The following is a 24,159-nucleotide window of genomic DNA, read 5'->3' on the forward strand; positions in this document are numbered from 1 at the left end:
TCTTCCTCTGGCCTTGACACACACACAGGGGCACACACCCACATCCCTCACACACAATCATAGTAACAACAATGCACAGCCTAATCTACAGAGCAAGTCCAGAACATCCAGGTCTACACAGAGAAACCCTGTCTCAAAAAGAAAAACAAAATGAAACAAACAAAAATTAAAACAAGTGCTTTTTTTTTGTTGTTGTTCTTTGTTTAGTTTTGTTTTGTTTTTTTGAGACAGTGTTTCTCTGTGTAGTCTTGGCTGTCCTGGACTTGCTCTGTATAGATCAGGCTGGCCTCCAACTCACAGAGATCCATCTGCCTCTGTCTCCAGAGTGCTGGGATTAAGGGCATGTGCCACCAAGCCCGGCTAAAACAAGTACTTTTATTAGACAGAGTCTCACTATATAGACCTGGCAGGCTTGGAATTCTTTATGTAAACCAGGCTAGCCTCCAACTCAGAGATCTGCCTGTCTCTTCCTCCTGAGTGCTGGGATTTAATGGTGGATGTCATCATGCTTAGCAATAGATACATTTTTTTAAAATAATAAAATAAAACCTATGCCATTTCTAGTGTGATACAGCATCTTTTGCTACAGTAAGATGATTCTTAGAGACCTCCCAGGTGGCCCTTATGTTGGTCACAAGGATGACCAGTCACAGTTTTGAACCAGACACTTTCAGTTCCTCCCTCACCCTTCAGGGAGCAGACAGCTGGGGACTGTGACAGTGTGGCAATGCCTCTATGAAGACCCATAAACAAAATGGGATATGCCTCAGTGGTAGAACCTGCCTAGCACTCAAGGTCCTGGATTCTATCCTTAGTGAGCGCCTCTTCCCAAATCCCTAAAGCAGGAGGCCCAGAGAATCCCCACATTGGTGAACTTGTCCATAAGCCAAGAAGGGGACACATCCCAACCTCCCAGGGTAAGAAGCTCCTGGACTTCACACTCAGCCTGATGAATTGCATGGGCCTTTTCGTCTGGCAGCCTATCCGTGTCCTCCATCACACCCCTTAAAATGGAATAAACAGAGGCTCGGTGGATAACGGTGCCAGCCGCCAAGCCTGAAGACTTGAGTTCAGTCCCCGTGATGATATGAAGGGAAGAGAGAACTGATTCCTGCAAGTTATCCTCTGACTACACACACACACACACACACATACACACACACACACACACACACTCACACACACACACATACACACACACATACACACATACACACCATGTGCACGCACATGCACGCACCATGCACACACATACACACACACACACCATGCGCACGCACATGCACGCACCATGCACACACATACACACACATACACACACACACACATACACACACACACCATGCGCACGCACATGCACGCACCATGTACGCACATACACACACATACACACACACACACATACACACACACACCATGCGCACGCACATGCACGCACCATGCACACATGCACACACACACACACACCATGCACACACACACTATGTGCACACACACCATGCGCGCACACACTAAATGTAATAAGTAAAAAATGTTTTAAAGAGATAGAACGAACAAATCATTAATCAAGCGATGCTCTGTGTTTTGAAAGGCATCAGAGAAATATTGACCGTGAAGAGGGCGTGTGAGAACCTGTCATTGTAATATTGCAGGTAACACGGAGACTCAGTATTTGTGCTTGGCACCTGGAGTCAGGGAAACCCTTTTCTGTCTTCCCTCTGTGCCACATTAACTCAGGTCTTACAATGAGTGGTAAAAGTCTCCCGGCCCTTGTGTGCCTGAACTAAGAATCTGACCAGAGACATGTGGTTAGATGTAGAGATAGAACAGAGACAGTTTATTAAGATAAGGAAAGTGGGCTGTAGAGATAGCTCAGAGGTTAAGAGCACTAGCTCCTCTTCTAAAGGTCCTCAGTTCAATTCCCAGCAACCACATGGTGGCTCACAACCTTCTATAATGAGATCTGGCGCCCTCTTCTGGCATGCAGGCACACATGCAGGCACACATGCAGGCAGAATACTGTATAGATAATAAATAAATCTATATTTTAAAAAAAGAAAGAGGGACCTGGAGAGATGGCTCAGTGGTTAAGAGCATTGCCTGCTCTTCCAAAGGACCCGGGTTCAATTCCCAGCACCCACATGGCAGCTCACAACTGTCTGTAACTCCAAGAGCTGACACTCTCATACTAAGGCACATAAAAATTAAAATTAAATAAAATATTTTTTAAAAAGAAAAAGAAAGCCGGGAGTGGTGGCGCATGCCTTTAATCCCAGCACTTGGGAGGCAGAGGCAGGTGGATCACTGTGAGTTCAAGGCCAGCCTGGTCTACAAAGCAAGTCCAGGACAGCCAAGTTTACACAGAGAAACCCTGTCTCGAAAACCTCTCCCCGCCCCCCCCCCAAAAAAAAAAGAAAGAAAGAAAAAGGAAAGGAAAGGAAAGCCAGCCAGGCAGTGGTGGTACATGCCTTTAACATAGCACTCGAGAAGCAGAGGCAGGCAGATCTTTGTTAGTTCAAGGCCAGGATGGTCTACAGAGTGAGTTCCCAGATGGTCACAAAGAAATAAAGAAAGAAAAATAGAAAAAGAAAGGAAGTTAGAAACAAACAAACAAAGGGAAGAAAAGGAAAGCAGGTCAGTGAGCAGGGGAAAGCAGACACTCACAACTCAAAAGTGCTGGTCGAGGCACCAGCAGAATGGCCCAGCAGATAAAGCTGCTGAGCTTGAAGACCTGGCCTTGATTCCTAGAACTGACACCACAGGTTTTCCTTGACTTCCAGATACGAACTGCATGTGAGTGCACATCCCCACACATCAAACAAACAAACAAACAAACAAACAAGTGTCATTAAAGAAAAGGCGCTGGGCAGTCTCAGGACCTTTTTACAGGTCACATACACAGCACCCACCTGGTCCACATTTGAATATTGCATGATGTTCTCTCACGTGCTCTGTTGCATGAAGCCTAGCGTGGGAAGAACTTCCGGGCTTTTTCTAACTGGTTTCATGTTAACCTTGATGACCTTTTTTCCAGTCCCTACTCTCCTGCCCATGGTGATGATTTGTCCAGGGTGATGGACACCGGTCAGCGCCAGAAGTGAAGTATTGGGGGTGGACCAGAGAAAACCGTTGACAGGGCTGAGGATGCAGTCGGCAGGACATTTGCCTGGCACGCACACGGCCCTGGGTTCGACCCCCCAGCACCACGTTCCAGGAATGCAGTGTGCACCCAGGAGGTGGAGACAGGAGGATCAGAAGTTCGAGATCACCCTCAACTGCAAACGGAGTTCAAGGCCAGGCCTGAGCTACAAGGAGAAAGTAGCTCAGCCTACACACCTTATGTGTAAGCACCTGAGTTCTTTGCTTCCTTTCAGTGGGCCTCAGTTTCCCCAGCAGCAGCAGGAACCACAGAGATTAGGCTAGCTCCAAGCCCTCACACAGTCAGCGGTCCTAAGGTTTTCCTGGGGGCCCCCGGAGCCCACAGCACTCTGGCTTCCAGGGCACCCCTGAGCTGCTCTCCTAATGTGGGGTAGGATAGGTGAGTCTGCATGCTTCCTACAAAATGCCTGAAGTCAGGCTGAAATGCCACCACCATGCCATAGCTGTGTCACACAGGAGCAGAGTCCTTCAGCCTAGCGCCCTTCCTCTTCAGCCCTACCTGACAGAGGGCCTCTGTGTGTGTCCAGCCACCCCACTCTGCCCTTCTTTGTTGTGTATACAAGCGTCGCCCTTGGGGCTTTGGAAGCTGCAGGCTCACTTTGTCTTTCCAACAACATTGCATCTTTTTTTTCTTAAAGGTGACAGTGTACACTTGAGTTTGCCACATAAGTTGGGGCCTTGGAAAAACTCTGCAAGTTATAGGAGACAGTCACCCTCTCTCAAGTCACGTCTCCGGTTGCTACAGTAATGCTTTGCACTCCACACTGTGGACTACTGGTTGAAAATAGAATGCGGGGGCTAGAGAGATGGCTCTGTGGTTACGAGCACTGCCTGTTCTTCCAAAGGACCCGGGTTCAATTCCCAGCACCCACATGACAACTCACAACTGTCTGTAACTCCAAGATCTGACACCCCTACACCAAGGCACATAAATTAAAAATTAAATAAAATATTAAAAAAGAAAGAAAATAGAATGAACAAATTATCAATGAATAGCCCCTAAAGATCAACCTACTCATGGCTCATCTTTCTTCTCTCACACACCTGCCTCCCTTTAATGAATCAGAGTTATAATTTATTAGAACATTTTACATACACACACCCTTTTTTGAGTCAGGGTCTCACTGTGTAGCCTCAGGTGACCTGAAATTTGCCATACAGATCAGGCTAGCCTTGAGCCCAGAGACCCACCTGCCTCTGCCTCTTGAGTGCTGAGATTAAAGGTGTGCACTACCACACCTGGCTTTAATATAGGTTTGAAGTATGAATCTTAACAGAGAAAAGAGGTCATTCAGAAAGAAAGGAGGCCATGGCCTGCAGCACTGGGCTCCTCAAGGAAGAGCTGCCTGGGTTTTGTCGCTTGGAGCAGTCTCGGGTAACCCAGGTTGGCAGGAGCATCTGATCCTCTTGCCTTTCCCTCCTAAATTCTGGGGTTACAGGCATGTATTACCACGCCCAGTCTATGCAGTGCTGAAGATCAAACTCGGGGCTTCTAGCATGCCAGGCAAGAGCTCTACCAAGTGGGCCACACCCCAGCCTCAGCCTCCTTTTGTAAAGGACTGATTGTGGAGCCTAAATAGGGGTGCCATGGACCATGGTGCCAGACTCAGAATGCAGCCAGGCAGAACCAGTGTGGTCAACATTGGCATTTTTCTTCTTTTCACTCCTTCTGTTAAGTTTCTTTCTTCCCTCCGTTATTTTCACATGTATGTATGTATGGGTATATGTGCATGTTCACATGTATACTAGTGGTGTGTGTGTGTGTGTGTGTGTGTGTGTGTGTGTGTGTTACATACTTGTAAATACCAGAATTCAATGCTGGGGGTACTACTGTTTTCATTATTTGCCTAATGTTGTTGTTGTTTGAGACAGGATCTCTCTATGTAGCCCTTGCTGTCCTGGAACTCAGTAGCTATGTAGACCAGCCTGGCCTCAAACTCTGAGATCCGCTTGCCTCTCTGGCTTCCTATCTCAAGTGCTGGGGTTAAAGGCATATGCCCCATGCTCAGCTTGTCTGACTAACTGAAACAGTATCTCACTGAACTGGAAGCTCACTGGTTGAACTAGCCAGCACCCCAGGGACCTGCCTGTCTGCTCCTCGGTGCTGGGATTACAAGTCTGTGACACCATCTTTGGCTTTTTTAAAAAATGAAGTCCCAGTGGATCAAATTCAGATTCTAGTGCTCAAATGGCAAGTTATTTATTGCTGAGCCATGTCCCCAGCCCTAGGAAGAGAGGCTCTCTAGAGAGTAACCACAGTTGTTATGTTGGGAACCTCAGGTCAAAGGTGCCAGTGCTAAGCAATTTATCTCCATGTGTTAGTCTGAAGCAGAAATTAGCAGTCCTCATTTTTAAAAATTATAATAAATAGTAATCAAAATTATTATTTATAATTGTAAATTATAATAAAAATTAAGCTTAAGATTTAAGATGACCAGAGGACATATGTCATGGTATCTAAGCTAGGCCTTCCGAAGCTAGCTCTGCAAGCTCTGCTCCTCTCTGGGAGGGTAAAGATCCATGTATGGCAGGGATAGAGAGGCAGCAGGAAGTCACAGGCCTTCCCAGTCATCAATAGGGGCACAGGGCATGCGCAAGGTCAACACAGGACTAGGTCCAGGAGGTACTAGGGGAGTCGGGTGCTAAGATAGACATCTGTGGGGGCCACAGAAAATGCGACTCTGCAGGGACCCAGGGGCCTATCACTTTTTTTTTTGAGACAGCATCTCATTTAATCAAGGCTGGCCTCGATCTTGGTATATAGCCGAGGATGACCTTGATGATCCTCCTGCCTTTGCTCCGTCAATGCTGAAATTACAGGTGTTCAGGAGCGTTGAAAGTGTAAGGTCATCCTTAATACACAGAGTTTAAGTCCAACCCTTAAGGGGCGCTGGTGGGAGTGCACAGTGGTCTGTATCTCTAGCTGCAAAATTAAACAGAATACCACGTGACCCAACAGTCTCACTTCTGGATTTTCTGCACCTGTACCTGCAGAGCCCATAATGCAGAGCAGTGTCACTCACTATAGTCAAGGGCGGGAGTCGTCTGTGTTCATTGGGAGTGAACAGACACATACATGGTCTGGCCACATAATTTGAGGATCCCTAAGCTCTGAAAAGGGGGGAGATCCTAAAACATAACAATCTAAAAGCTGGGCGTGGTGACGCACACCTTTAATCCCAGCACTTGGGAGGCAGAGGCAGGCAGATCGTTGTGAGTTCGAGGCCAGCCTGGTCTACAAAGTAAGTCTAGGACAGCCCAAGGCTACACAGAGGAACCCTGTCTCACAAACCAAAAAAAAAAAAAAAAAAAAAAAAAAAAAAAAGAAAGAATGAAAGAAAGAAAAAACAATTTACAGAAGACACGTACTGCATTTAACTTAAATGAAGCCCCTCATTTCCAGATTCAGACATAAATGAGGGGGTAGATGCTAAAGGCCAGGGGAAAGGACCATGGAGCTACCTACTATTTAATGGCTACAGTTTCAGTTCTGCAAGATGGAAAGAACACTATAGATGGAGCATAGGGGCCACATGAGAGTACCTAATGTCACTAAGCTGCGTCTCCAAATACTCCATAACAGTGAATTCATTTGCTACAGTTGAGTAAACAAAGCAACTTGAGGCCCCAGGCGCAGGGGTTTAGTACAAATGGTTTTATTTGCCTTCTGACCCAGCACAGAGCCCACAGACAGATTTCTCATTTACAAGTGCAAAATATGCTTTATTTCAGGTACAAAAACAACATGATATTATGACAACTTGGGTTTCCATGGCCACCTCCCCATGACCTGTCATACACATATGACCAACCTGGAACCACCACCACCCCCAAACCCCCCCCCCCACCACCTTTAGAAAAGAATCACCCAACAACCTAGAGGAAGAAGATAGGAGATACACCTCAAGAAAGAATTGTTTTAAAACACAGGGTAAGCCTCCAAGCCTTTTACGGAGCAGAGAAAGATGGGTCAGTGTAAGAAACAGTCCCATTTCACGTGCTTCTAATACTAGCCCACAGAGCTCTCCCAGTAGTGTTGTGGGCCCATGGACAAGGCCTCGGGGCAGTGAGCTTGTCCACATTCCTAACAGATGTGGCCTGGATGGGACCTGGACTGGATGCCAGATATTCAACCTGGCTCAGTCCATTGCAGGATGTACATCCCAGATCAAACAAGCCTAGATCAGGGCAGGTTGAGATCTCGAACTACTGATACTTATATACATAACGCGGATGGGACTTATATCTAAACACAAAATCCACTCGTGTTTCTGCATATGCTGTACTCATACATGGCCCAAGGGTAATTTTGTTTATAGCTTTTTGTTGTTTATAGTGCTTTGAATACGACCTGTCCATGAGGCCAGGTGGGAAACAGGATGTTCGATTTGCTGTAGTTGTGAGGGCCTGACTCTGTCCTTCGCTTTCCAGTGGTTTTTCCCAGCTAGAAGCCTGGGCATAGGGGAAAACTCAATGAGAGGTTGGTCAAAGTGGAACACAGGGAAGGCAGGTTCTGAGGAGTGGCTGCTGCATGGGAGGGGATGCAGAAGACGTGAGGGGTCTACAGACGACAGACAAGCCATGAAAGATAGCATCCCTAGGGAATAACATTGTCTTGCAAGAACTGACCTAGAAATCTGCGTCCAGGGAAGGCAGGAAGCTGTCCAGCAATCACCACCCAGCACAGGAAGGGGCCAGCACACACGGGGAGGGGTCTGCAGGCTCCACGTATGCTAAGCTAACAAAGAGGGCATTGGTCTTCAAGGCACCCTCTTTTGACAGGTTCCAGAGAGCAGCCCAGGCCACCGCCACCCCCTACAGCTCGGCAGCCCGTGAATACAGCACAAAAGTCCTTTCTCCTATCAAACCCTGGCCAGGGGGCCAGGACAAAGGGCGAGCAGGGCTCCAGGTAACAGGGAGCATTTGAGGAAGAGACCTCTGCACTCCCATGGAGAGGATGGGCAGAGTCTGTGGGAGCCAAGTGAGGGCCAGAATTTTCCAGAACTGAGACACACAGAAGGCAAGGAACACTGCAGACTTCTTTGAATATACCTTCTATGTCTAAGTTTATGCAAAACTCATTGCAAAACCCCTGAGACTGCCTTAAATGATCCAGGAGAGAGAAGGCAACTGAGGCTAATGGTAGCAGAGGAGTAGGGTGCTTGCTTTACACGCACGAGGCTCTCTGGGTTCTGGGTTCAAACTCAGGAGCTAGCTCAGTGGAAGAACACCTGCCTCACATGTATGAGGCCCTGAGTTCTGGGTCTGTTCCCTATCACTTCAAAATAAAATAATAAAAACATTAAACATATATATATATAAAAAAGGAGAGGTTAGGGAGTAAATATTTCAGTATTTAAGGATAAAGGGGTAAAATTATGTTGGCACAAAAGAAAACAAAATTATATATATTTTTAATAGCCCAGACACCTCAACCTCAGTCACCCTGCTTTCACACCCCAGTCCCAGCATCAACCTGAGTGCTGGTATTACAGTTTGTACCACCACACCCAGCTCTCAATAATGTATTATTGGCTTTATGGTGCTAAAGATAGGACTCATGGTTGGCAAGTGCTCTGCCACTGAGCCACACCCCAGTCCCACATGATTTAACAGAAGCAATTCAAAATAATAGTAATTTAGTATAATATTTGATGGCAGGGGTATCATTTCCCAAACTAGATTTGAAGACAATGTTCTCTGTTATCCAGCTGATGGCAAAACCAGACAGACAGGACAGGGTTCAGCTCTCATTTGCAAACATGAAGCGTGGAGTGGGGGGTAGAGGGGGGGAGGGGGGGAGGGAACCCAGACCTCTTCACTCTAGTCCTTAGGAAGAACAGCCTGATGGCTCAGGCCAGAGGCTGTTAGCTCTTTACCATGGGGTTGACATCAACGCCTGGGGGTGGGGTGGGGGGCTCAGCACAGTGTCTGGTGAGCCTAGTGGAGTTGGGAAGCATCCGTATGGATCCACCCTTGGGAAGGGAGCCTGGGTGCTTCCCAGGATCTCACTGGTTTTCAGGCCCAGTAGCCTTGTCTTCAAAGGGCAAAGAAAGGGCCACGTAAACCAGCTAGAACAGCAGGCAGCAGAATGCTGCTCTAAGGTGCACACCTATGCATGCGCGCGCGCACACACACACACACACACACACACACACACACACCCCTAGCTGCAGTCAGTAGGGAAGGAGGCTTGGGGCTTGGTGAGCAGGTGTCCACTAGGGTTGACATGCAGCAACAGCCCTGGTGGCACTGTGTATACCTAGGACAAGCACAGGTCACCTGTCTATCCCATGACTTTGATGAATGGGAAGCAATGGTAGTCTTGCCTCAGCTCAGATTCACATACTCAATATAGTTTCTTCCAGGTTCTGAAGTGTCCAAGTCAATGTTTCTTGGGGCAGTTCTGGGGTTTAAACCCAATGACAAACTACCAGTGGGCTACCTAGTATTAGAGGAAGACAGTCATTCACGGTGAGGCCTGGGAACCTTGACTTTTTGTCCTGTCCCCCCAATGTACCTAAGGCAGTGACCATATTTATTTCCCTTGCCCTCCACAACCTCAACTTTCCACTGACAACAGCTAAAGAGCCTTTCTATTTCTTCCACTGATGTGTTAATGATTTTCAGAACTCCAGCCACTTGGGCCTGCCCCTGAAGCAACACTGGACTTGGGAACTGGTGACGTGCTCTCAAGGGGCTCCAGGCAGACTGGGTAAGAGGTCACTAGCGAAATGTCTGGCCTTTCTTCTAGACCTCCAACAATGACTAATCTTGACTGTCATTGATGGGATTCAGTTATCACCATGGAAACAAACCTCTGGGTAAGTCTGTGAGGGGTTTTCTTTCCTATTCTTTTAATTCGCTCAGGGAGAGCAAGAAGGTATCCCCCACTACCAAAAATTACGCAGTCAAGTTGCCTGTATTCAGAAGTTGGCACGTGCTGGGTGCAGAGAATAAGCCTCGCCCCAGGAAAACCATCTCCTGGCTCATGGTCTCCCCTGCCAGGCAAGTATGTGGGAGTTTTCTAGATTAGTTAGCTGAGGTGGGGAGACCCAGGCCCCATCCTGAAGTTTCATGGGCCTTGAGGCAAATGGTTCTCGGTGACACGGTTGCCTCTCTATCCAAGCATGGAAATCTTTGGTTGTGACCATCCCCTAGAATTAGGCAGTGATAGGCCACTCACCAGGAAAGATGGCAGAATGGAGGGGCATCACTCAGTCCTGCTGACAGGAAGACAGAGAATACAGGGGCAGAGTACTGTAAGAGCAGTAGAACAAATGCAGACTGCGAAGAGGAAAGGAACAAGCAAGGGATCCGCCACTGTTCCACCAAGTCCACAGAGACCCAGGAATCAGAGGCCTCCAGCAAAAGTGACTGCCTATAGGAGGTCCAGTCCTTCCAGTAACTAGGGGTATAGGCAGGTACTCATATGCAAAAGGATGAGACTGGACCCCCATGCTGAACACCATGCATGACAAGTAATTCAAATAGGAGCAGAACTCATTGTAACATCTAAAACTTTAAAGCTTCTAAGAAGGGGTGCTGAAGAGATGGCTCAGCAGTAAAGAGCACTGGCTGCTCTTCCAAAGGACCAGGGTTCAATTCCCAGCACCCACATGGCAGCCCACACCATTTTCTTCTATACCTCTAGTTCCAGGGATCCCACACCCTCACACGGACATGTATGCAGGCAAAATGCCAGTACACATTAAAAAATTTAGTATCAAGGCTTTTTTTTTTTAATTCTAAGAAGAAAACACATGAATTTTCCTGAGTTTGCATTGGGTCGAGGTTTCTTAGCATCAACTTCAAAAGCATAAGCTACGGAAGGTAACTCAGGCATCACACAAATTGAATTAATAGTAATGATGACTGCTTTTGAGCTGGGCTGGCCTTGGACTTGGGGGCCTCAGCCTTCTGAGGACTGGGCGTGCTGGTTCATAGCACCAAACCCAACCGACTTAGAAACGTGTGCACCTCAAGGAACACCAGTCATGGGTCAAGACAAGCTACAGAATGGAGAACATCTGATAAAGGGCTCACACCCAGAATTTACCAACACCTTGTACAATTCACTGAAGACAACCCAGTTTAAAAAATGGACAGTGGACCCAAACAGACATTCTCCCGATGATATACAAATGGCTAATCAACACGTTAGGACACTGAACATACTGAACATCATCAGCCATTAGAGACATTCAAGACACCTGCAGGATGTTGTAATAATAATAAAAAAGAAAGATCAACATAAAGGAAGTGGCTCAGTTGGTAGAGCACTTGCCTAGCAAGCAAGCACAAAGCCTTTGAGTCCATCCCAGCACTGCATAACGTAGGTGTGGAAGCATTTTCTCATTCTTAGCTCTCAGAAGGTGGAGGCAGGAGGATCTTCTACCCAGTGACTGTGAGGTCAGCCTGGACTACATGGAAGGGAGGAAGGGAAGGAGGGAGAGAGGGAAGAAGGGAGAGCAGGCAGGAGATCACAGCAAATGTTGGAGAGGCAGAGAAACTAGAACCATCTCCATTGCTGGTGAGAAACACTGGGCAGTCCCTCAAAGAGGTGAACAGTTACCTTAGGAGCTGTTCACTCTACTCCCTGGCACATTCCCCAAACAAAACCCTGTCCACACAAAAGTCTGTGCCAATATGTTCACAGCACTAATGTCTTGATAAAGCTGCCTCTGCCACCCCCACACTCCCCAAAGACAAGGAACTGAGAGCTCAGCTTCACTATAAGAAGAGTTTCTCTGCCTATAAAATAGTATTTGCCAAAACCTGATGATCTGTAAGCCTAGGTATCTCACCATGGCTCAAGGGAACTTGAATTAGCAAGGAGTTGAAGCTTTGGGCAGGCATAGATCCCTGGCAAAATGAAGATGAAGTCTTTTCTTCCTTCCTTCCTCCCTTCCTTTTCTTTCTTTTTTTTTGTTTTGTTTTGTTTTGTTTGTTTATTTGGTTAGTTGGTTGGTTGGTTTTTTGAGACAGGGTTTCTCTATGATAGGGTTGGCTGTTCTGGACTCACTTTGTAAACCAGACTGGCCTGGAGCTCACAGAGATCCTCCTGCCTCTGCCTCCCTGAGTTCTGGGATTTACAGGTGTACACCACTACACCCGGCTGAAGATGAATTAAGTCTACTACAGCTTCTGATCCTCAAAACTCCCTCATAGTTGAGAAAGGCAACTCAACCATAGCAACAACTGGGAAGAGATATGATCTTAAATTAGAGTGAGCACTGAAGAAAACATACTACCCCCACGCAATCTGGCAAGCAATAGTGGTTAGCTGAGGTTGTCTCAAAAAGGACCAGGCAGGGGTCTATCTACTGAGCCACACCCCAACCCAAAGGTCTAGAACCCATGCTCAAGGCCACTGGATACAATGGGATCTTCACCTCTGCAGTACTCTTTACTCAACGGGAAATGAGATTACACTGTAGTAGCCCAAGAAAAGTCATTTTGTTCTCATCGCTCTCAGCTTAGTCTAAAGCAGCCCAAATTAGCAGCTGTGAGAGGCCACACAGGGCCCAAATGTGTGGTGTGAATGAGGAAATGGGTCCCACTGGTTCACGTGTGTGAGCATGTGGTCCCAGCTGGTGGTGCTGTCTGGGGAGGTTACCGGACTTTAGGAGGTGGAGTCTTGCTGGAGGAAGTAGATCACTGAGGGGTGGGCCTTGAGGGCTTGAAACCTTGTATCACTTCCTGTTCTTGCTCTTCCTCTCTGTCTGCTTCCTGTATGTATAAAATGAGACCAACTAGCTTTCCACTCTGTGTCCTCCTCACCACGATAGTCTATCCCTACGAAGCACTAAGCTGAAGCAAGCCCTTCCTTCATTGTGTTGCTTTGGTCAGAGCGTCTTCTCACAGCAACAGAAAAGCAACTAGCACGTCCACTGGGGCATCTACTATGTCAGTGCAGAGATGTGCACATGACCTTGGGCTTGACCGTAGCAGATTCTTAGAAACAAAGTGACTGAGAAAGAGGTGGAAGGCATAAAATTAGCCCCAGTCCTACTGATTCATCCAAGAACAGGAGAGTGGCCTCCAGGGTCACTGAGAAGGGAAGTCAGTATTAAAATAGGAAAGCTGCGCATGGTCTCCCCGTGAGGCTGGCGGAGCTAGACATGAGGCCAGTAGTTCAGGAAGGAGATGCAGGAATGGGGTGAGGCAGGAGAGTAGTCAGGAGGGAACCCCCAACAACAGGGGTCAGGGCTTAGGAGATGTATGCCCCCCACTATCTGCCTGGGAAGCAGACCATGAAACCGTTAAAAAGCTAAAAGCCAAGAATAGAGGACAAGGGAAACCAGTGGTTGTCTGTAGGCCAGACTTCGTGTCCATGGTCGTCCGTAGCTTTCCTGGATTGGGTAGTGCCCTTCCTAGTCGGAGCTTGTCAGGTGAGACGGCAGCTGACAGTGGTGCAACGTCTACAGCCAGGGGAATCCATGGGGCAGGGGGCAGGTGCAGGTCACTGCTGCTCAGAGTCCACACTTCAGGATGATGTGGTAGCCGTCATTGCTCTCTGCTACAAGAGAAACACTGGGCATGGGCGGGTGGCACAGGCAGAAAGGTGGGCCAGTGTTATACAGAGAGTTAGAGTAGTTGTGAACCAGTAGGCATGGGTGCTGGGAACCAAACTCAAGGTCTCTGCAAGAGCAATATGTGGTCTCAACCACTGAGCCATCTCTCCAGCCCAGTCTTCTGTTCTGATGAAACTTACCCACTTATCCTCCCAGACAGGCCTTTCCTCCTTGTGGGAATGAACACAGCTCCTGGTACCTAGGCTCACTCCCAGCACAGTATAGACATCCTGGCATTCTCTAGGACATCTGGCTCAGATGGATGCTCCAAGTCCCTGACTCACTCTTCCAGGCACTGTAGTTCTTGCTTGGGATTCCCAGAGATTTCCTAGGAAACCTCAAACACCAAGTTTACGGAGAACAAATAGCCAGGCCTGTGGTGTCCCTGAAGATGTCACTCATTCTGGCTAGGATTAGGTATGAGAAAGCTTGGGTTTTGGTTTGGTTTGGGTTTTTGCTCCCGAAGGCTGCTCCAAGTTCAGCATCTTCAGACAGTACTCTGTGCAGGCAGATTTCACCTGCCACCTATCACCCGTGACTCCAAGAGACACAGACACACACCTCAGTTAACAGAAAGGCAGGGAGAGACTTACCTTTTAATGTGCTGAGGATAAAACAAGACTCATCTTGGAAATTCTGGACCATCTGAAAGGCAAAAGCAAGACATATCCTCCTCAATGACACATCATCATCACAAGGCTTGATGAGGGTTGGAGAGCTACCCATGCCAATAAAATGATTTCTGTGTGAGAATGAGGGTAGCACCAGATGGACAACATCCAGGTTCTTCTTTGACCTCCATATACCCACATGGACAAAATAAAAATTAGTAAAAGAAGCTGGGCAGTGGACCCCTGAGTTCAAGGCCAGCCTAGTCTATAAAGTGAGTTCCAGGACAGCCAAGGCTACAAGAAGAAACCCATCCTGAAAAAAAAAAAACCACCACCACCAACAACAATAATAATTTAAAAGTTAGCAAAAGATAATATAATAATCAGACAGTGGTGGTGCATGCCTTTGAGGGCAGAGGCAGGCAGATTTTTTGAGTTTGAGCTCTGCCTACTCTACAGATTAAGTTCCAGGACAGCAAGGACTACAGAGAGAAACTCCATCTCAAAAAACCAACCAACCAACCAACCCAACAAACAAACCTAAACACAAAACTAGGCACAGTAGTATACTCTCTTAATCCTAGCACTCACGAGGCAGAGGCAGGTAGATCTCTGTGAGTTTGAAGCCAGCCTGATCTATAGAGCTAGTTCTAGACTCTGTCTTAAAAACAACAAAATTAAGCATAATCACATACCACAAAAATCCCACTTTACTCAACAACAAAATACATATACAATAGAGCTGAAAAATCCCTCGCTGCTTAGTGGCACTGTCATCCTGGTAACACAGTAGGGCAATCACTCATGTCTGTGATGAGGTTGTAAGCACCCTACTATGTTCCCAGTATGGTTCAGATGAGAACACATAGTTCATACCACTTGGTAATGACCCTGAATGACTCCACTACCGACCTGCACATCTGACACACCATGCTTTATGTTAACTGTTTTAGAGTGTGCTCTCACCCACCAGGCCACTTGAGTGCACTGATGCGGTGTTCAGTGACTAGCACATACTAACTTGGTTGGAATGCCTGGAAGCTAGGCTGCTTCCACAGTGATGACATCACCTAGCAAACATTTCACAGGTGGCGCATCTCATCATTAACATGGCTGTGACATATTTTTAAACAAAACAACTGTGCCTAAATGCAAAAAAAAAAAAAAATGTCCTCCCTGGGCCATGTCTTTGAACACTTGTTCCAGAACTAGTGGCACTATTTGGGAAGGTGTAGAAACTTTAAGATGTGGAGCCTTGAGATGGAGAGATGGCTCAGTGGTTAAGAGCACTGTCTGCTCTTCCAGATGGTCCTGAGTTCAATTCCCAGCAACCACATGGTGGCTCACAACCATCTATACCGGGTTCTGATGCAATGTTCATGCAGATAGAACATTCATGTACATAAAATAAATAAATATTTTTTTTAAAAAGATGTGGAGCCTTGTTCAAGGAAGGGGCTGATGGGTGGGTCTTGAGCATTTATAACGAGGCATAACTTTCTATTCACTCTGCTTGCTGATGGCCCCAGTAGCCTCCCCGCTCCCGCTGCCACACTTTTCCTACCATGATGTATCGCAATGAGCCCTCCTCCCTTGCATTGCTTCTCATCAGGTATCCGATACAGCAACAGGAAAGGAATTAATAGTGATTAATAGATAGTGTGTGTAAGTGTCTTACAAGGACGAAACGGAGCTACCACTCCCCCAAATGTGCGGAAAAGACAACTCATAGCCACCTCTTCCAAGCTCTCACTATGATTTTTGAATGGTGGTCACAGGAAAGTCTTTCTGTTTCCACGGCCACATCTGTAAAATGGAGCAGTCTGATGATAAAAATGTAAACGGGATGTAGAGTGGACCTAGCACCTCTGGGGGTTGATACAGCTTTAAAACAGCTCATCTATTGGAGGGCACCCCCTTTAGTTTTCCTGCAAGGCGTGTTCCCCTAAACAAATCTCTTCACATGCGCACCCTCAAGACATACACAAGAATGTTGCGAGAACACTGTGAAAGCGAGTACTGTCTCTGGCATCCGCAGGGGTGCGAGCCCACCTGGCTCCACCCATCCGTGGTACTCAGCTGCACACATCAGCTTTTGTTAATCAAAACATGGTGCCGTGAAAAAGGGGGAGCATGGAGGAATGTGTGGCTATCCCACCCCTGCCCACAGACAGCCAAGTTTGATCCCCACAAGCCAGGTTAAAAAAACAAACAAAACAGGCCTGATGCTGGGCACAAGGGGACAAGGATCGCTGGGGTACTTTGGCCAGCTCTAGGATATGGAGAGACCCTGCCTTAAAAGCTCTGGTGTGTGGTGCCTGAGCCAAGGCTACCCTCCAGGCTCCACAAGTACAGTCACACCTGAGTACGGCCCCATGTCTAAGCAGTGTGTTAGGAGAAAAGAGGAAACTAGTGTAAAATGCACAGGCAAGGTCAAAAGATGATGCAAGCCTACAAAGGGGTTTATAACCACCATGTTCTAGTGACCTAGGTGCAAGGAGTTAAGTACTTGTTAAAATGTGCAACTCAGGGCCGGTGAGGCGGCTCAGCAGGTGAAATGCACCTACTATGGGAGCCTTGTAGCCCTGAGTTTGATTCACAAAACCTACAGAGGAAGGAGAGAAACAACACACACACAATGTCCTGTGATTTCCACATATATACTATAACACACAAATACCTACACACACACACACAAATAAGTAAAGTAAGATTTAAAAGCAAAATGTACATTAGTTTTATAAAATTTTTGCATGTGTATGCTACATTTCACAGTACACATTCAGAAAGTTAAAATATAAGTATATACATAAACATGCACACTAAAACCAACAGGGTAGCAAAGCCCTTTTCTATTTTAAAAGAAAAAAAAAAGGGCAACCTGCTTTTTATTGCCTGCTCTGGACTACTGCCTCAAATCCTACAAATGCATCCACCTGCCGACCCTGACCCTCCCTGCAGGGCCTAATGGTGCATGAAGTACATTTATTCTATACCTCAGCCTGCTCCAGCTCGGACTCTTGGCCGCCCAGCCACTTGGGCATGAAAAGCCCTAAGCGGGGGCCCACAAGGGCTTAATCAGTAACTCCCTTGTTTAATTGAGTGCCCTTGCACCCCAGGGGCCGGCTCCTCGCTGGCCAGGCTGCCTCCAGCACTCTGGTAATTCAGAGCTGAAGGTTTCCAAATTGCTTCGGGTTGAGTGGGAAGGAGACTTGGGCGAATGAGAAAGGCCTACTTAGCCAAGGTGGCGTTTGAGGTCTGTTCTCTGCTTCACTTGCTTAACTGCCTGCTGCTGAGGGCACAGGGCGAGTGGGGGAGGGACTTCTTCCTCAGGGACCTGGGAAGTTGCAAGGCACCACTCATGGTTTTTTGTCTTCTCAAAAAGGAATCCTCAGGGGTCTGAGGACAAGGCTAGAGTGCTTGCTTCACTAGCATGTGCAAAGGCCTGGAGTCCATCTCTAGCCCAGCACAGACCAAGAGTGGTACTGAACACAACTGGCACCCCACTATAATCCCAGCACTGGGGAGGTGGGGTTGAGAGAATCAGAACCTCCAGGTTATCCTCGGCTACACAGCAAGAAGGCTAGCCTGGGCTATCGATCTTTTCCCTTTGGGCTACAGCAATTCCCTTTGAGGTGCGAAGTGGCATGCCTTCTCCTAGTCCTCTAGGGTGGTCTGCCTTCCAGAGCCCCCTTCCGCCTCCTAGCTCAGCTTCGTCAGCTCTAGAGGCAGCAACTGCTGGACTCCTTTTCATTTTCTGTGAAAAATGGCAGCAAAGGAACAGTTACTTTTAGCTGGACCTGGTGGTGCATGCCTGTAGTCCCAGTACTCACAAGGCAGTGGCAAGATGACTATAGTATGACCAAGGCTAGCCTGATCTACAGCGTGAGATCTGGGCCACGCGGGGCTTTATGTTGGAGCCCTGCCACAAAGCAAAACAGAGCAAGGAAGCAGAACTTCACTAAGCTAGGCCGTGGCTCACTCCTCTAATCCCGGCACTCAGGAGGCAGAGGCAAGCAGAGGACTCCAGCAAGGTCAAGGCCAGCCTGTTCTACATCCTGAGCTTCAAGTTTCATAAGGAGATTTTGTTGCCAAAAACAAACAAACAAACAAATAAACAACCCATAGCTCCCAATTCTCAAGAGGTTGGATCTCTTACTGGCTCAGCTCTCCACAGTTGGGTCATCTGTGTTTCCTCCAAATCTTCTCCTCAGTTGTGGCATCTTCAGGCAACTACTCAGTATCTCTGTGCCTCAGTTTCCTATGTGTGACATGGGATGCTAGTATGGACTCCAATATTTATGTATACATAAGCAGCAGCCAGGATGTAGTAGCATTGGCTATGGTTTGGATATGGAGTGTCTCTCAGTGGCCCTATGTTGAATGCTTGGTCTTGGCCTCTGGTGCTACTGGCATGTGGGACCTTTAAGAGGTTGGGCCCAGGAGAAAGATGTTAGGTCACCAAGGTTAATAGTGAAGGAGGTCCTGGGACTTTAGTGTACCCTCCCTGCCCCCCCCCCCCGACTCCCTTCCTTCTTGGCCATAGTGAGAACAATTTGTTCAGCCCCTCTCCTACCATGATAGGTTATCTCAGCATCAGTCCTCAAACAATAGGCACCAGAAGATGGACCAAAACCTCTCAAACTGCAAGGTTGCATCGTGTGTGTGTGTGTGTGTGTGTGTGTGTGTGTGTGTCCATTGTCTCTCCAGCACTGGGATTACATTGGGGTTACCACCATGCCCAGCTTTTGACATGGGGTCAGGCATCAAACCGAGGTGCTCGCACTTTACTGAGTGAGCCTCTCCCCAGACTGAACCTTTCTTCTTAAGTCCGTGATCCTGGTTCTTGTGGCAGTGCCAGAACTCTGACCAACAGAACACCAAATCCACACTTTTGTTAGTTGGAAGTGTCAGCGAATGCAGGACAGCACAAGCTGAAGGGATGCCCAATTTGGCAGGCAAGTCGGCCCAACAAATCACTCCTACAGGGCTGGGGGGTAAGTTCCAACAGGGCTCTGTCACTTCCTGGATCTTCCGCCAGCAACTGTTTCCACTTTCCACAGGACTGGATTGAGCACCACCTCAGTGGCAGGAACCTGCATCACTGAGGGAGGCCTTGCTCCCCCTTGATGGGTGGCACACTCTTCAGATTGTGCATGTGTCCCAAGGCCACCCAGCTAAGGTCACTTGGAGAAAGCTGTCCTCTGAGCATAACGTCCATCAGCATCTTAGTCACAGCAGCTTTCACTACCCAGAAGAGACCCTCACGATAGAGCCTTGTTGGGCCATTGAGACAGCCAAGCTAAATAAAGGTGCTGGTCCTAAGTCCCACATGGTGGAAGGAGAGAACTGACTCCTGCAAGTTTTCCTCTTACCTCTGTGTGTGTGGTAGTGCCCGTGCACCCACTCACCCACGCACCAGCACCCACAAAATAAATAAATGTAATAAAAATGGTTTTTAATTGTAGAGCTTAGAATATATGCGTAGAAAACACTGAGCCACCCTGACCCGATGGAGGATGCTCCTGGGGGTGGGGTGGGGTGGGGTGGGTACCTGGGTCTCCTCCTGAGGGTCAGGTCAGCTCACCTCATTGCTCACCACCACATGGATGCCAGAGGGACCCTGTCGATAGACGCGGTGGATGTGCTGTGGGGGGATGCTGTACAGGCTGGCGATCTTCTCGGTCAGCTCCAGCGTGGTCAGCTCTTCCAGGAAGATAGCGTGGTACACTGTAGAGGGAGGGGCCATTAAATCAACAAGAACTTGTCTGTGTGTTCCTACCCCATTCTGAGAAGCCAGCAGCTTACATGTAAGTATGCTCGCACCCTAAGCCATGGATGCCTGTCTAAAGAGAAGAGCCTACTGACGGGTAAACACAGGCTAGCTGCTTTTGTCTCTCTTGGGAACATATGTTGATTCCTGGGCCCAACCAGGAACTCAGCTAGGGGAAGGGGAGGACCCCGAGGAGCACTGGAATTTAGATGTTGTTCCTGGTGTGCAGCCTGCACAGTGGCAGGAGGAAGCGCTGTCATCTCTCCAGGGCTTACTCAGGAGCCTCTGGTAGCTGAGGAACATTTAAAGACAACGGTGCTGGGGAGGCAGCCAGCTGAGCCCCAGTATTCACTGCTCGCTGCTGCCTCAGTTTGGATTTAATGTGAGCCGCTGCCTCACACTTTTGCAGCCATGATGGCTTCCCTGCCAAGATGGACTGTGCCGCCCTCAGGCCCTCAGACCATGAGTCATAAGACACCTGCCTTCCATAAGCTGCTGTTGACCATGTCCGGTGTTTTGTTGCAGTAATGAGGAAAGTGACTAAAACACTGAGAACAGAGATTGCGCCGGCTCAGGCTCTGCTCCACTCACCACACAAGCTATTGTCCCCTCTGTCGTCCTGCTTCTGTGGGAGCGGTACTTGGTTCTGCTCCAACTCCTGACAGACATAGATGGTCATCTTTGGCCTCACATTCCTAGCAAAAGAAGAGGGCATAACTAGCAGGTATGATGGACTGTTGTCCTAGACTATTCTAGAAGAGCCCAGAACCTAGAGTGGAACCTGCAGGATAAAGGGATTTAGAGAAGAAGCGGGTGGTAGAGATGCAGAATGCTTTTCATGGGCAGGTTTCCAGAGACGGAATCCAGTCCTGATGGATCTTTATGGTGTCACACGGGTGCTCTGGAGGAAGTAGGGGAGCTGACTCTTCCAACCCTGCCAAGCTGAGGCTTTTCTGTAGAACTGAATCTCAAGAGATGCTACGGTGATACAGGTGTAGGCTGATGGAACGGGGTGGAGGTTGGTGGTATGGGGTATAGGTTGGTGGTACAGCGTATAGATTGGTGGTATGGGGTGTGGACTGGTAATATGGGGTGTAGATTGGTGGTGCGGGGTGTAGGCTGGTGGGAGAGCATGTGCTCTGTGTGTGTGCAGCCCCAGGTTCCATTCTTGTCAAGGGAGAGAAGAGACAGAGGAAGAACTTGGCATAGAGTTCCTCACACAAGAGTGAGCTAGGCTCATCCCTCCATTCCACATACATAGAGGGCAAACGGCTTTCCTTTTTTACTGCATACATCCTAGGAGACAAAATTGGGATTCGCCCTCAATTGTGTTCTCTCACTCTACAACTGTGCTGTCGCCATCTGGCTATTCAGTTTTAACTTTGGGGCCCAGGAGTGGCTCTCCTACAGAGAACACGCTCGGCACACACATGCTCTGACTTCCAGTCTCAGCACCAGAAAAAAAGGAAGAGCGCAAAAGTTCAACAAAAAACTAAACTGGAAACCAGGCATGGTGGCGCACACCTTTAATCCCAGCACTTGCGAGGCAGAGGCAGGTGAGTCGCTGTGAGTTTGAGCCCAGCCAGGTCTACAAAGAGTCCGGGACAGTCAGGGCTGTTACACAGAGAAACTCTGTCTCAAAAAACAAACAAACAAACCTAAACTGGGTGATGTTAAGTCTAATGCCACCGTACAGGGGCCCACATGGCCAGGTTTCTGGACAGTCATCGAACATTGCATTTCCATGGTGGTGGAGAGCTCTATCACAGTGCTGCCTTGAAAAATGCACTGTGGTTTTCAAGGCCATGCCCCACCTCCAAGTCGGAGCTCTCAGGCTGGACTCTGTAAGCGTCCAGACTCTGGGGTAGTGACTAAAGGCCAAGACCCACAGGCTCTGGGTCCAGCTGAGGAGAGGGAGGCTGTTACGGTTAATATTAATTGAGGATCTAGATAGGGTCACCTAGGAGACAAATGGCTGAGAGAGAGGCAAGGAGTCTCTATTGGGATGACTGAAAGAGAAAGAAGGGCCACCATAGATGTAGGCAGTGCTACTCAAAAACCGGGGTCTCCCACTGCACACAGAGAAGAAAGCAACCTGAGTCGCCAGCACTCTTGTCTTTCTGCTTCCTGACTTAAAGACACGGCGTGACCGGCCACCTCCCACTATGGCAGCCATGACTCCCTCACCATGACGGACTGTACTGTGGGGAGTGGAAGAAGCCCTGAGTGTGTGGAGTCCTGAGTGGGATGTGCGTTGTGAACACGGCCTGGCTGTGGCAGGGGCCCCAGCCTCAGACCCATGGGAAATGGCAAAGCCTGGAGTGACGCTCAGAGTCCATGTGTGAATATGGATAAGGGGTTCAGAAATGTCCACCATGGCTTCACTCCACCCCCTCACTGCCCAGACATCTAGGTCTGAAGACTGTTCCTACAAAGATTAGCTAACTCTGCCTCCTTGTCAGCTGCCCATGGAAACCCTCTTTCTGTTTATCAGTATGTACTAAGCCGTGCTCAGCTGCATGCAATAACCCCACCTCCCTGTTCAACTCCAGGATGCTGAGGTTTCTCCATCAGAGCTCAGTATCTCTGAACCCAGCTTTCCTGGATGCACATCTGTCCTTTCTTCATCTCCTAGGGGCCCCAGTCTGGCCCATCCCTTGAGCTGCAATGGGCATTGTACCTTCAAACTGTGTGCTAAAATTAATCTTTCTTTTCATAAGTTGATTTAGTCAGGCACTTTTGCATGGCACTGAGAAAAGCAACTACACTGAGATGTTTCTGAGCAAGGGTCACTGCAGCCAGGTGCTGAGGTGGTCTCCACATGGCACTTAATTCACTGTCCCACCCCAACCCCCAGCACCTCGCCCAGCATTTACCTCCATGTTGAAAGAAGGATTCCTTCCATTTCCTAGTCCCACCCGCAGGCTAGAGACAGTTCAGGAAGCTGAGGTGGGGCTTCTTGCTATACACAGCCAGTAGCGGCCACAGACTTTGGTTGGCCTCTCTAAGAAACTGACACCTACCTGCCTTTGATGGCATTGAAGAGCCGAATCCCATCCGCAGGGCCACAGACCTGGACCAGGTCATCTCGGGACATCTTCAGGAGGTCAGCACCTAAGCAGAGGCATGCAACATTGGTCACATGGCATATACCAGCCAACCCCACAGCAGGACTGAGGAAGAAAGTAAGGCCAGCCTCACCCTCAGTGGGCACCAGACCACCACAAGAGAAACTGGCATTAAGGCCAAACAATCCCAGGAGAGCACAGCCATACAACATCAGAAACTGAAAGCTAGTATGCTTACAAGGGAGACAGGAAGTCCACCCCACCCTGATTGCCCACCCCTCTCTGTACCCCTCACCAGCACTACTCTGTCTACACAGATTTACCAGCATGCGGCCACCAATGACACACGTGTCTCTATGCATACACTAATGCAAACACACCTGAGGACCAGAACAAACCAAAGGCAAAATACTGGCCTCCCAAGAGACACCCACAGACAGACGTGCCACCCCATTCGAAGGGGCAGAGGAAGGCCACAGAGGAGAATGAAGGCTGGTGGGAAGGCCAGCAACATGATATCTTTAAAGATTGAGTCCCCAGCGCGCCTGAGGACTCTCCAAGGGACTTGTCTACTTTACCTCTATCTCAGAGGATACGTCAGGAATAGCTCTGCAAATGCAATGGCTCCCCGAATCCAGCCCCTCCTTTTTCTTTCTTTAAGACATGGTTTCGTATAACCCAGGGTGGCCTTAATCTATACAGCTGAGGTAATCTTGAACTTTTTCTACCTCCTAACTGCACTATGCCCAGTTTATACAGTGCAGTGGAACCGAACTTAGGGCCTCCTTCATGCTAGGCATTACTAACTGAGCTACAGTTGTAATCCAGAATGGTTGTCTTTGTACTGGAATTAAAGGCCAATATTCCTCTATGGTCCTGCCAGAATCAGATCACCTGCCCCTAGTGGCCTGGCCTCACTGCTTCCCTGGTCCTCAGTTCCATGGCACCCATTGTCACTGAGGGTTCCTCTC

General features: G+C 48.4%; 1 protein-coding gene across 1 annotated transcript in view; it reads right to left on the bottom strand.

The window, feature by feature from the left end:
- Nucleotides 1-6,799: 6,799 nt before the first annotated feature.
- The window catches only part of TFCP2L1 (transcription factor CP2 like 1), a 59,537-nt gene continuing 42,177 nt past the window's right edge, over nucleotides 6,800-24,159 (bottom strand). The window contains exons 11-15 of the mRNA XM_084774774.1: nucleotides 23,144-23,234; nucleotides 20,712-20,815; nucleotides 19,935-20,077; nucleotides 14,330-14,381; nucleotides 6,800-13,681 (exon numbers count right to left, since the gene is read on the bottom strand). Coding sequence (XP_084630900.1) covers nucleotides 13,635-13,681; nucleotides 14,330-14,381; nucleotides 19,935-20,077; nucleotides 20,712-20,815; nucleotides 23,144-23,234 — 437 coding nt within the window. The 3' untranslated portion in view covers nucleotides 6,800-13,634. The remainder of the gene's footprint in view (nucleotides 13,682-14,329; nucleotides 14,382-19,934; nucleotides 20,078-20,711; nucleotides 20,816-23,143; nucleotides 23,235-24,159) is intronic.

The sequence above is a fragment of the Acomys minous genome (assembly GCF_964271855.1).
Source record: "Acomys minous genome assembly, chromosome: 1".
NCBI lineage: Eukaryota > Metazoa > Chordata > Mammalia > Rodentia > Muridae > Acomys > Acomys minous.